We start from the raw sequence: 14,163 nt of genomic DNA, 5'->3' as shown, positions 1-14,163 counted from the left end.
CTTCTGAGGACTCCAGGCATTCATGGACTCGGGGCTGCATCCCTCCATGTTCTGCATCTATGGACACAGGGCCGTCTCCCTGTCTCTCCTCTTGGCTAATGGGGACACAGTTGCTGTGGTCTGAATGTGTGTGCCCGCCACAAAATTCATAGATTGAGTCCCTAGTCCCCCAGTGTGAAGGCATTAGGAGGTAGGGTTGTCAGGAGGTGTGATCAGGTCATGAGGGTGAAGCCCTGACGAATGGGATTATTGCCTTTATAAGACGGACCCTGTAGCACTAGCCCACCCCTTCCACCATGTGAAGACACAGTGACCTGTTCATCGTGGGCCAAGGGGGCCTCACCAGCTTCAGAATCGGTGGTGCCTTTATCCTGCCTACCAGCTTCCAGAACTCCGAGAAATAAAAATCTGTTGTCTTTAAATCACCCGTCCTGGGGGTTGCGTACTAACAGCCCAGACAGATTAAAATGCTAGCCATTGCATTTAAGACCCATCCTAAATCCAGGACGATCATATTCTTAAGACCCTTTGTCATATCTACAAAGACCTTTGTTTCAAATAAGGTCATTAGACCTAGGGTTAGGACTTGGACATATCTTCTTGGGCGTCACCAGTCAACCCACTACACCTGATCAGGGCTTTGATCTATCAGATCAAGGTGTTCACCTACATACCCAGCAGGCAGTTGTGCGACCTTCCAGGAGAGGCCCTTCCCCGCGGGTGGGTCGGGTAAAGAAGGGCCATAGCTGTCACCAGAATGCAGGTGTAGGCGGTCTAGGCTGGGCTGAGTCCTATACACTATATCTGGTCCCAGGACAGCGCTGGTGTCTAACTCTGGGTAGCTGGGTGGTGTTCATCAGCTGACCACATGGCATGGCCCCAGTGGCACATGCCATTGTCTTCCTCGGCCTAACTCCAGAGACACCTAGACTCCGCGCCCACACCACAGTTCCTAGGGGCATGCACATCTCTGCAGGAGTTTCCCCTCTGCCCCATTATTAACTCCTCACTATAGGTCTTTGCATTTAGGGTGACGTGCTAAACACAAGGCCTGAGCTAGTGGGATGTCCGCGGATATATCTGCTCAGTGAGTGAATGCCAAAGAAATACCTTAACTCACGTCAGCGCTCCGTCTTTTCTACATTTCTCCTTTTCCGAATCCATTTTAACGGCAGCATCCATGTTCTCTCTCATCCATCTTAGGTCTTTAGGATGAAGTAAGAGGAAAGCATTCTTCCTATCAAGACTGCTGATTCTTCACATTTCTTACTTCTTCCCTGTAGATGAATATCCTCTGAGAGCTGATTCTTTGTAGCAATACGTGTGTCTCTGTGCCCTTCCCTTACACCAACCCAAGCACACCAAGGGCCAGAGGCCGTTAGCGGGATTTCATTTATATACTTAATTAACCAGCTTCCCTGCAGGACAGAACTCCACTTTCATTTTTAGTCTTTTACTTCTCAGGGGCAGGGACTGGTAAGAGAAAGGTGGTGTACAGTAGTTAAAGGATACGGGAGTTTTGGGGTTTTTTTTTTTGTTTTTGTTTTTGTTTTTTTTTTTTTAAGGAGTCAGCCAGCTATATCTCCAGAGACTCAAATGATTTCTTAGTGATGATATCTTCAAGTTTTGCCTGATGATCAGACAATGGCCAACGTTTATACAGATCTTACGGTCACGCCGGTCAAGTAGTCACCCAGGTGATTTTACGTGCGTGACCGTGTACTTGCACTCCCCTGGAGCAGCTCCACGAGGAATGCTGATCATTGCGATTTGTTGGGTGATAACATTGAGCATCAAGAGGATGCCTGTTTGCCTAATGTCCCACCCGAGGACTGTGGTCACATCCTTCCCTTGGGTCACGTTCACTCTCGTCTCAACCACGTTCAGGACGCTCAGTATCATTTAAAAACAGTCCTGCAGAACCATTTGTGACCCATTCTCCTATCTGTACAGATTCTGAGTATGTTCCCTGCCGTAGAGGTTTGTTGCTGTGCACTTGTTTATGCATATTTCTGTACTGTTACATCAGGAACATTACAAAACATTCCCAGAGCTGGAAATGTTCACGAGATTAGCTAACGTGATAGGAACTGTGTTTGAATTTTTAAAAAAAATGGTAGCACAAAAGAATATTTTCAGCAAAACTGTCTTTTCCTGTGGGTTTTACAGAGAGCAGGGTGTTTAAATGCGGTCCATTTTTTTTAAATGTTGGTTTATTCTAGTGTAATTTAGTAATTTGAAAATCTTATTTTAAATTCATATCATTTTGAGACCGGGAACATATATAGGGAGAAAGCTCCCTGAAGTGCATGCAGGATACTAGAAGGGAAGGCTGGTGGGTGAAGCAGTCCCACTCAGTGTCAATCACAGAATGATCAATTACAGCGTGAACAGGAGAATCCTTAACATGAAACAGTCATCACTTAGAGGCCCCCGCGGGGAGACATGTACCCTGCCTTTCCTCCCAGAAACCTGCCACCCCTGCAAGTCAACCCGTGAGAAACCGTCATCATTCTGGACTCTAAATTTTCTCCGGTGCACGTTTGTCCACAAAAACGTGTCCAACTTCCTCACTCCTTCTCCGTAAAATAATGCCCCCGTCTATTGTTTGTTGGACCTGCCTGTGGTTTTGCTGTAGCTCGCTCATGCTGGATTGTGATTCTCTGCTGTTCCCGGGTGAGCCCATTTTTAATCGTAGAACAAGTGGCAGTTTTTTTTTTTTTCACGGTTAACAAGACTCACCTTTAATTACTATATCCAGACAAAGTTTTGTTATTGGCTGTATTTTTATTATAAGCGTTCTTTCCTGCCACCTGCCAGTTAAGTAAAGGTTTCTAATTGAAATTTAGCTAATTGATTTAATCCATGATATTAATCAATGGTTGTTGCAACCTCATTGAGTGTTTTGGCATCTTCATACTTTCAACTCATGTATTCAAACTGCATGGAAACTGATGACGTGGAAGACTAGCGACAGCTGAAACTGTCTTAGGTGTGACGGTATTGAGGTGATATACGGGTGTCTGGTTTTCTTGTCTGCCTTTTGTCCAGCTCTCATATCAGAGAAATACCTGGTCCTGTGAAATGAGCTGGGGCATGTTCCCTCCTGTGTTCTGAAAAGTTTGCTCAGAATTGGTGGTGTTTCTTTCTCAGGTGTGTGCTAAGTTCACCAATGAGGCCATCCAATCCCAGATACGAAAAAGTCTTTTAACTACAAATGCCTTACTAGGTATAAGGCTGTTGGGATTATTACTGTCTTCTTGAGTGAGCTTTGTCTCTTTCAAAAAGTCTGTCCATTTGATCTAAGCTGTTGAGTGTATTGGCATAAAGTTGCTCATAGTAGCATCTCTTAATCCTTTTAATGAATTTAAGGACCTGTCGTTATGCCGTCTGTTCGATTACTAGCGCTGTTAAATTTGGATCTTCTTTCTTTTTTTTTTCTTGATCAGTTTGGCTAACAATCTGCCAGTTAAATTGAACTTTTCAAAGGACTCGCTTTTGGTTTAATTGATTTTCTGTATTCTCTTTTATGCGATTTCATTTATTTCCCCCCTTATTTTTTTCTTCCCTTTCTTTTCTTTGCTTTAACTTGATTGTACTTTCGTCCTTCACTTTCTCAGGGTGGAAGCTTACATCACTGGTCTTCTTTCTTCTCATCTTTTTTGGCTTAAATTACTGGTTTGTGACCATCTTCTTCTGTAATACAAGTGTTTAGTGCCATCAGTTTTCCTCTAAACATTGTTTTAGCCACATCCCTCAAATTTCGATGTTATCTTTTTGTTCTCCAGAAAATATCATCTAATTGCCCTTTGTGACTTCATGTTTGATTCATATCTGACATAGAAGTGTATTGTTTAATGTCCAAATATTTTTTCCACATACACTTCAGTTATTAATAACTGTTTTAATTCTTTTATGGTCAGGGAACATACTTTGAACGGTTTCAATTACTGCAAAATTTTTTTTTTTTTTGTAGCTCATGGATTCATGTTCTAGCTTGTTGCGTGTTCCAGGTGCACTTGAAAATAATTTGTATTTTGCTATTTCGGGTGAAGTGTTATATAAATGTCAGTTCAGTTAAGTTGCTTGATAGTGTTTTTGAAGTCTGCTGTATCCTGCTGTCTACTTGTTCTATCAACTAGTGACAGGAGTTTAAATCCTCAGTCTCTGCATTCACTTCTATTAGTTTTTCCTCTATGTGTTTTGAAGCTCTGTTATAACATACATACACATCTAGAAGTATGTCTTGTTGATCAATTGACCTACTTGTCATTATGAAACGTCTCTAGTTATCTCCGAGACTCCTCATCCATTCTTTTATTTTTTTTTATTTTTTAAAATTTTTATTTATGATAGTCACACAGAGAGAGAGAGAGAGAGAGAGAGGCAGAGACACAGGCAGAGGGAGAAGCAGGCTCCATGCACCGGGAGCCTGATGTGGGATTCGATCCCGGGTCTCCAGGATCGCACCCTGGGCCAAAGGCAGGCGCTAAACCGCTGCACCACCCAGGGATCCCCTCATCCATTCTTTTAAAGCACACTTGTCTGCTATTAATATAGCGAACCCTACTTTTCATTAATACTTTCAGATATATGGTTTCCAATCTGTTTATTTTTAACCTGTGTGAATATTTTATTTAAAATGGGTTTTCTATAGATAGTGTGTAATTGGATATCACTTTTGTTTTTGCTTTATTTTTTCCACTCTGGTGGTTTCTAGCTTGGGCATATGTATGATGTTTAGAAAGCTGCTAGAAAGTCATGATCTGCTAATTCCTTCCCCTCAACCATGTCTCTGTTCATTTGTATTGATTGCTTTTTTTCTCCTGGCCATGTGTTGTATTTGTCTGCTTACGTGTAGGCATGGTAACTCTTTTTTTTTTTTTTTTTTGGTAACTCTTGATTGGGTGTCAGACGTTACGAATTTCACATCCAGCGGAGTGCTAGATTGTGCTTTCCTTTTAAAAAAGTTTTAACGTTGTCCTGACACAGAGCTCAGATCCACATCTTCCTTTGAACATCTCAGGACTCTTTCTGTTAAAGCTCACGCACTCCAGTGTCTGTTGTCTTCGTGAACAGCTAAAGGTGTTTGAAAACGGGGTGTGTCCGTCTTTTCTGGAGCAATTAAGAAACTAGGGACATCGCCTCATGCAGTTACCAAAACAGTCTTGGTTATATGATTATTCACAGGAGTATTTTCGATAACGTGTGTGGATTTAGACGTTACTGTCATGCTCGGCACAGGTTTCAAGGTGGGAGGTCCTGTTGTTTTCGACACATTTCTGATAACCAGCCGTCTCCCCGTCGGCTCTGAGTAATGATGTTCGCCTGCCTGTTCCCTGACTTAATCCTTACAGTTACCCAGAGTATGGGGAACGTTCCTTCCAGGTGATGCGTTGCTGCTGTTGCTCAGCTGCATTCAGCAAGTCTGTTTCGTTCTCTGTTCCCTTCTCAGGTAGCCCTGCAGCTGTCCCTTCAGCTCTGGCCTTTGTCCTCAGCCTGTGGTAGAAGCCCTTTCAGGATTTCCTCTCCCCGTCGAATGACTGAATTGCTTTCCCTTAGAATGGCCTTTAGAATGGCCGGTTTTCTCAGAAAACACCCACTGCATGATCATTGCATATTCATTGCTCCAGGAAAGAAACAAAACAGAACAAAACATGGTCCACCAAGTGCAGAGGCACCTCCCTGGGCTCAGTCTGCCTGGTTTCCACGTCTCAGCAAAAGAGGACCAGCAAACAAAGCCCTGTTTCTTTCCAGTAAAATTGCCTTCTGTTACTTGGGGAAATGCTATAGCGAACCCTAAATTGCTTTTTGAGTTTTGTTTTGAGTAGGTGTGTTGCAGAGCCCTGAACCCCTCCCCCCGCAGCCCGTTCAGGAAATCTGTGTCAGATCACGTCATTCCTGAGAACAGGTGGCAAAGAGTCCAGGTCACAGAGCTAGCACAGCGTCCTCAGGGGGCCTTGTGGCCCTCCACCTCCTCCACCTCACTCAAGGCTTTCCCTTCTCCTCCCCAGGAGTAGAAAAATTGATCCACCACCTGAGAGAGCATGGCGTGCCCTTGGCCGTTGCCACCAGCTCCAGCTTATTGTCGTTCGAGATGAAGACCAGCAGACACAAGGAATTCTTCAGCTTGTTTGACCACATCGTTCTGGGGGATGACCCCGAAGTGAAGAATGGGAAACCGGATCCCGACATATTCCTCGCCTGTGCCAAGAGATTTTCTCCTCCCCCTCCCATGGAGAAGGTAAGCCTTTCTTCAGTGATGAGAAGTGGCCCCAGCGGCCCTGTTGCCCAGCACACCACCGAGGTGGGGTTTGCCCACTACCAGGGGGCCTTGTGTTCACTGTCGGAAGGTCACTGTGCAGAACTCCAAATGCTTGGCGAGAAGGGCAGTGGGGTGGCCAGGGGATGGTAAGGTCACATCTTTGTGGGGGAGCATGTCTCCCCGTGTCACCAGGTCAGTGATCTGGGATGCACGGACGTGATCATAGAAGCTTATCTTTGGTAGAACACTGCCCAATGAATGGTTTGCAAGGAAGGGTGGCGGGACATCATCCTTGTTTGGAATGAGCAGACTTCAAGGAGCATATGGTTTGCAACACACATGTAAATCATCAAGACCCACTGTGCTCTCCCCAAATGCTTGTTGACGGCTATTTTGTTACTGCCAGGATTTTGCTCATAGTGACCACTGGTTTTATCATGAAGTTTCCAGGCGTCTGTTTTTCTGCAGGATGGGGGCACTCGTAGATTTTATGCTCCAGTGTCCTTTCTCCAGCCTGTGTGCAATACTTCATTACACAGAGTCCACACTGGAGATGAAGCAGAGAGTTTCAGCGACGTGGAACCTCGTTTAGAGCTGGTGGATAGTGTTTACTCAGCTTTGCTTCAGATTCTCCTCTCTGCACTGATACTGTTAGGATGGATACTTAGTCTCCACTGTGTGCTTATGCAAATTCCAGAGCAAGAGGGAGATGGTCTTCGGTGGTGGTGGTGGGGTGCTGAGGTCTGTGTGTTGTGCAGATTCCAGAACCTCAGGGAGATGGTCCTGAGAGGGGCGGGCTGAGGTCTGACTGTGTGTCGTGCACATTCCAGAACTGCAGGGAGATGGTCCTGAGAGAGAGGGGGCAGGCTGAGGTCTGACTGTGTGCCCGTGTATATTCCAGAACCACAGGGAGATGGTCCTGAGAGGAGGCGGGCTGAGGTCTGACTGTGTGCCTGAGCACATTGCAGAACTCCATGGGGCCTTAGTTGACAGGGTGTTTCTGTGGGTGATGTGTGAGTGCCGGCAGCAGGGTGGGCATTGCTCAGGGAGACAGTGGGCCCTGTGTTCCCTGTTGGTCTCTGGTTTTCAGGACTTGGGGTTACAGTCAGTTCAGGGAGGAACAGTTCGTGACAGTTCTTTTCTGGCTGTCTCCTCCCCTCACTCTGCAGAGAGCCAGAGACGGGACGTGGCCCTTTTCTGACACAAATGACAGGCACCATTCAGACCACAAGAATGACTCAAAACCCTCTTCCAGCTGAAGCCGAGTGACTGGCACATGTTGTTGTTTTTGTTGTGTTTTGCGTTGCTTGGCTCGGGGTCCACCTCCCTCCAGGGAGCATGCGAGGCAGTGACTGTGCGTGCGTCAGGTGCTCCTCTGTGTGCCTTCCCACACTTCACTTCCTGTCTCACACCAGGCGCCTGAATCCACACACACCCCCAGCCTCGCGGCTCGGTCCACAGCGTGCCACCCGGATATGGGGTGCCTCTGCCACCCACTCTTCCACCTGGGCAACAACAAATTGGGCGTGGGATGGAATGCTCAGCCCCCTTTCTCAGTTTCAGTTGCTCACTAGAATGAGGCACGGCACCCAGGGAGACATCTCGTGTGTGTTTTCTGATGTGTCAGGAAGGATACAACTCGGGAGCAGCCCCGCGGAGGGGATGCTTGGGACAAGGGCCGGGTGGCTGGGGGCACTAGGCTCCCGTGCCCTCCGGGTGCACCTGTCCCAGCACCTCAGTGTGTCCCTCAAGCCAGAAGCTCTGTGAACCCCATGCTCTGGGGCTCGTACTGCAGGTTTTGTTACCTAGACGCTGGGGCTGGAAGGTCCATCCCTTTATCCTTGCCTTGGTCTTTCTGGAGCCCGGCCCAGAGCCATCTCAGGAACCAGGGACTCCATCAGCGGAAACTCAAGAAAGGGGTTGATCACAAATAACAAAGATGCTCCGATTGCTCAAGAAATTCCAAGGATTTTGGGACTTCTGTGCCAGGAGCCAGTGACCGAGACCAAACATGTTTTTTTATGACATCACAGCCACGAAGAATCGTTGAGTGATAGAAGTACCACCATAGTGTCATCGATACACAGACATGGACTGGTTCAGATCTCATCACTGAATCCAGCTCAACCGCAGTTGGTGATGAGGGACGAGCCCACGGTCACCCGGCCTCTAGGCCATAGAGTGAAAGACAAGCCCCTTTCTTTCCAGGGCTGCCCGGACAGATCTGGGATGGAAGGAGTGTCCGCTTCCTGTGTCAGGCCATTGATACGCCCGCATGCTTGGCATCCTACAACAAGTTCCATAGAAATTCATTCTGTTTCCTAAGAACCTCGCTTCCTGAGCTGCTCTGCACCTTCACATTATGAAGCCCTCCTGCCAGGAGAGCCATTTACTGTTTGGTGCAAGTTGCTGTTTGTTCACAAGGGACTAGAAGCGGCCACACTGGACAGACTGGATCGCAGAGTGCTCCAGAGTCTGCAGGCACCTCCCTTCGTTACGATCTGTAGGACCTGATAAGCGCTACGTAGGATAGTGGCCCTCGCATGAGCTGCTTGTAAGGCGGAAGCAGTGAAAGGGAAAAAAGAGAGTATGATGCCTCCCGTGACAGCCGTCCTCCTTTTGCAAGGCACCATATCACTGGAACGTGGTATTTCCGTGTTTCAAAGCGTGTAGGGAAACAGTCGATGGGGAAAAGCACGTGCTCGCTCTCACGTACTCACTTTGCATGAGGCCATTTGCGAGGAAACCGTGCAAAGCGAAGGCACAGCTGCAAAGTGAACGCAGAGCTCCGGCGCTCCCATACTGTCTGCACATCCCTGTGTGTCTTCTCGCTGACAATGTTTGTTTTAGACTTGTCAAAGAAAAATGAGCAATTGCAGATCTGAACGGTAATTTAGCTCATAAAGTGTTCTAGACGTTACCCTTGCTGCTAATCCGTGTTTGTTTATGTGTGTATTTGTCTTGCAGAAATGAAACCTTTCTTGTCATATTTCTTAGGCAAATACAGTCCAGGCTTTTTGGGTTTCTCTTCGGGCGAGCCGCATGTGGTGATACCAGCGGAAGATTTTAACAGGCTCCTTGTGGTGGACACCCCCTTAATTTTGTACTTGGATTCTTTCTTCTACCTAATACATGAAGCACTTGCAAAGACGGCTGCTGAAATATGAGAAGCTTCTTAGAACATGTCCTGCTGCTTTCTCGTTGATGCAGTGCAGGCGCATAAGAGTAGCGCGCCTGCCAAGTTCAAGGGCATTTCATACGAGTATTAAGTCGCTGGAGAGATTCACAGTTGCCGTTGGGGATTTATTATGCGGTGGGTGTCATCCAGTTAATTAGGGACAGTAGTAGTAACAGAGAGGAGTAAAAAACAAGCAGTGTAACGGGAAGGAGAAATGATGGTGAAGCGTTAGTTACCATTTTGCCAGGAGATTATGCCTAACGGAGCTGGCGTGAAACAAGTTCTCACTGAAACCATTATGTCTAAGCTATGCATGTGTCATTCTTTTGTGCTAAAAATAAGCAGAAACGGTGCCATCTCCACAAGTCCCCGTAAGCCTCCTCAGCACTAACGAGGACTCATTGAGTGCCTGCCGCGTGCCAAGGAGGCAGTTGGCGTGTCCTCCCCCGGCTGTCGGACACCCCGTGGGGAGACCCCGTGGGCCGCGGTCCCCTGGGCTCCAGCTCCCACGGCACACGCGTTTCTGCAGGCTTGCAGGCGTGAGCGCCAAGGCTCCAGGCCCCGAGGCGGGTTGTGGGACAAGCTGGGAGTCACCCCCAGGCCCTCGGGCTGTGTGGTTCTCCACTCGAGTTCCCACTGCACAAAGATGCACGTCTCTGGTGCAGAATAAAAAGGGTGGCGTCGTGTATGTGTGATTTGTTGGTTGACGTTTATTACAACTAATCCTGAAATTGATTCCAAGAAGCATAGTAGTTACTACTTGGCCTATCTTAGTTTTCTTGTTAATGTTAAGAACGGAGTTTTAGGGTTTAAAAAAAAAAAATTCCTCTTTTATTTATTTATTTCTTAATGATCTTATTTATTTGTTCATGAGAGACACACACAGAGAGAGAGAGAGAATGAAGTAGAGACACAGGCAGAGGGAGAAGCAGGCTCCATTCAGGAAGCCCGACGCAGGAGTGGATCCCAGGACCCCAGGGTCACGCCCTGAGCCAAAGGCAGACATGCAACCACTGAGCCACCCGGGTGCTCTAATTCCTCTTTTATTTTATTTTGTTTTCAAGAATGTTCTGCACGTTAAGTGTTTATATACATAAAGAGAAAAAAAATTAAGTGCATTTTAGTTGGTGAATTGTAATTGAATAATGTCTTCTTCCTGGAAAACTAAGATCATTCCCTCAATTACAGAAGTAATCACCTGAGCTGGCTTTTTGCTGTGGGCTGTTAATATGTTTTACGTGACCTCCTGACAAAGAAACGTGTTAATTTAAGAATCACTCTCAGTGCCTCTTTTTACCATACATTGTCTCTGTCCCCAGAGTCTACAGACAGGTGTGGCCTGTCAATGTGCCCCTGTCATTTTTGGGTCCGTGAAGAACCACCCAGAATAATGGGAATCAAGCATAGCTTGTGTCAAATTTAAAATTAAACTGATGGCCAGGTGAGCTGTGCTGGGCCCTGAGTGTTTGGCCAAGTGAGCTGTGCTGGGCCCTGAGTGTTTGGCCAGGTGAGCTGTGCTGGGCCCTGAGTGTTTTACGTGATTGGACGTTCCTTAGTTATTTAGCCTTCCACTGCCAATACCCCCAGCAGAGGCATGACCGTACTGGAGCACCTTCTGGGGGTGAGGAGAGTCACCATGCCATCGTAGTCTGCCATTGCCACCTCCAGGGGCGTCGGGGACCCAGCAGCCTCCACCATCCCTGGCCAGGCCTCACCACCACTTTCTCCTCCTGTCACTCACAACCACTAAGCAGAATACAATGGCTTCCGTATCATGTCATGTCTCCTGCCCAGGATTTACCCAGCTCTCCCCTTATTTCATGAAAGAAAGAAAGAAAAAAAAAATCTCAGGCATGTTAAATATTACCTATGTCAAATATTACCTACTACCCTTTTATTTCTTTTCTTTCACTGAACCTATGTTTGCTTGGTGTCACTAGTGAGTTTCCAGGGACGAGGTTGCTTGCTTTTCCAGGTTCCGCTGTCGGGGAGGAAATCATTTTCCTGTACTCTCTTAGGTTCCGTATCAGGTGTGTGTAAATTAAACTGACAAAAGGCATTGGTAACAGATAACACACGTTTTTACTCACTTATGGATTGGCAGTTCACAGGAAAAATGTGGTTCACGGAGGCAGTTGGAGTCTGGGCCATATATACCATTTGAGGAGGGCTTGGAGAAAGAGGGACACTTTGAGGAGAACAAATGACTCTTAGGAAAAATAAATGCGCTCTTAGGACGGGTGGCAGATGTGATAGCTTTATGGCAGTGTCATAATGTTTAGGCGATTTCGTATCCAGGTGCTGACCTGTGCCGACTTCTCTTCAGCAGTAAGAGTCAACTTTCCCTGGTTGTAAAACTCCCAGGGAGGGCGTTTGTGACAGTTGAATTCTTTAGGGAGCCTGTGCTTTTAGGAAGATAAGGAGAGCTCACAAAAACTCTCCTCCTGCGGCTCTTGATTCTAAACTGTCCCCAGTTCAACATAATCCTTGAGCCACTGTAGCATGTTCTGGACCTCCTTGACCCCCAAGGGCCCTTTTTTCCTTTTCCAACCATCCCTGTGTCACTTCCTCATTACGTCCGCTGCTCAGCATCTCACTGGCCAGACCCTATGCCCTCCCTCTCTGCTCAGCTCCCACGACCTCCTCACTTTGAATTTTTTATTTATGATAGTCACACAGAGAGAGAGAGAGGCAGAGACACAGGCAGAGGGAGAAGCAGGCTCCATGCACCGGAAGCCCGACGTGGGATTCGATCCCGGGTCTCCAGGATCGCGCCCTGGGCCAAAGGCAGGCGCCAAACCACTGCACCACCCAGGGATCCCCGACCTCCTCACTTTGGAATGAGCTTGGCTCTGGTTCTCAAGTCTTCCCTTCATCCTGGGCCACCACCCCAGGGGCCAACAGGACTTCCACATCAGTCACTGTGATCCTTTCTGGCCACACTCTTGCTTTATCTCTCCTGCCTTCTTGTCCATCTACTCTCCAGCCCGTCAAGGCCTCCCCTGGGACCTGCCGCTTTCCTGCCAGGTTCTCCCTTCCCACCCACGTGGCTCTCCTGCCCTGCACATAAAGTCCAGGTGTCCCACCCAGTGACATCCTCAATGCTTAGACCCTGACACATGCCCACCCCCCCATCTTCCCAGACCTTCTGCAGCATGTCCCCCTGCTGGCAGTGCCCTTGAGTAAAGACAGTATAGGAGGGATGCCTGGGTAGCTCAGTGATTGAGTGTCTGCCTTTAGTTCGGGGTGTGATTCTGGAGTCCTGGGATCGAGTCCCATGTGGGGCTTCCCACAGCGAGGCTGCTTCTCCCTCTGCTTGTGCCTCTCATGCATAAATAAATTAAAAAAAAAAAAAAGACAGTATAGGATGGTCTTCACTTGGGGATGAATGAGGCAGCCATTCCTGTCATTAAGAAATGGGCTAGCAGCAATTCTTAGGTGGAGAATACTTACCTAACAATACCGTGTTTGCAGGAACCACGCACGTAATTACCTGGTGTTCCCTGTGGCTAATGGCACGTTGGGAGAGCTGTGATCTCCCTGGACAGCAAATACAACCTGCCTCCCACGCACACCTGTGCCCAGATCAACTGAACGGGCGTGCGTCTTCATTTCAAAATCAGGCGTAGTTAGTAACGGTTCTTGACGTTTGCCCGGCACCTTCAGATCAGCTGAATCGAATAAACCAACGTGATGGCGACACCGCTTTCCTCTGCAATTACAAAGACCGTTAACCCACCAGGAGCCCCGCACTCATCTATTTGTGCTGTTTTGGTTCAGTTTTGTGCAACGTGACTCCCGCTAACCCCATCGCTAAGCAATTAATTTTTTTTTTCTCGTTCTTGAGACTCATACACACAGACGCATACATCACACAAAATGTAAACTGCTGAAATGGTATGCCAAACGCGACTTTTGTTACCATGATTTGTGACATTACCGGAGGGGCTCCTTCATAATTTATTCTTATAATGTGGTTGTGCCAGCACAACTGCTAAGCAGTTTTCTCAGTTCGGTGTATGTTTGTGCATGAGCTTGTGCAGTCTTCACGTATCAGCCGTTTCGGAGAATGATAGTTCTCATTAGGCCATCATAACACCATGTAGAATATAACGTATCTGTATCAAGCCACCACGCTCCCAGGGAAAATTGGACACGATATCAGATATTGCAAAGGATGACTTGTATCTTAGGTTTCTAAAAAATTAACTAAACAGCCGTGCACTTCAGTCCTCCTTAGTAGACAGCAGCAGCATTGCTGCAATAGGCGAGCAGGGGGAGCCGGCTAACGGTAGTACGGGTTTCTCCGTAAGTCAGTGCCTTTGCCTTTTGGGGGTTTGTAAACACTGGTATGTGGTTGCGTCATTGCGCTCGGCTCCCACGAGGCCCCCACCACCTCGCAAAGCGGGAGCCCCTCAGCCTGGCCGCTCCATCCCTTGCTGGTTCCTCCCGCATTCCATCTCAGCCTGCTTCTCTGTGTCACAGAGGGAGCCTTTTGGGGGGAAATGCCTGCAAACGCTGCGTAGGGAGTGATAATGAGTAACGTGGTTAAGAATCCCGGGATTCGTCACAACCTGGGTTAAATAAATCCTGAGTCCACAGTCCCCAGCAATTTCCAAGAGTGGCCTTTAACAACTCCAGGGGTGATTTTTCTGGGTTTTTTGAAATGGCTTTCCAAACTAGGACATGTCCCCATCACTCTGCATGTGTAAGCTGGGGT

At 47.5% G+C, this 14,163-nt stretch overlaps 1 protein-coding gene across 1 annotated transcript in view; it reads left to right on the top strand.

The window, feature by feature from the left end:
• The window catches only part of LOC140629094 (pseudouridine-5'-phosphatase), a 79,525-nt gene that overhangs the window by 50,751 nt on the left and 14,611 nt on the right, over nt 1-14,163 (top strand). The window contains exon 3 of the mRNA XM_072818528.1: nt 6,015-6,244. Within this exon, the coding sequence (XP_072674629.1) occupies nt 6,015-6,244 (230 nt within the window). The remainder of the gene's footprint in view (nt 1-6,014; nt 6,245-14,163) is intronic.

Source organism: Canis lupus, chromosome Y, assembly GCF_048164855.1.
Source record: "Canis lupus baileyi chromosome Y, mCanLup2.hap1, whole genome shotgun sequence".
Classification (NCBI taxonomy): domain Eukaryota; kingdom Metazoa; phylum Chordata; class Mammalia; order Carnivora; family Canidae; genus Canis; species Canis lupus.
Note: the sequence above shows the minus strand (reverse complement) of the source record. Positions and strands in the feature narration are given on the sequence as shown.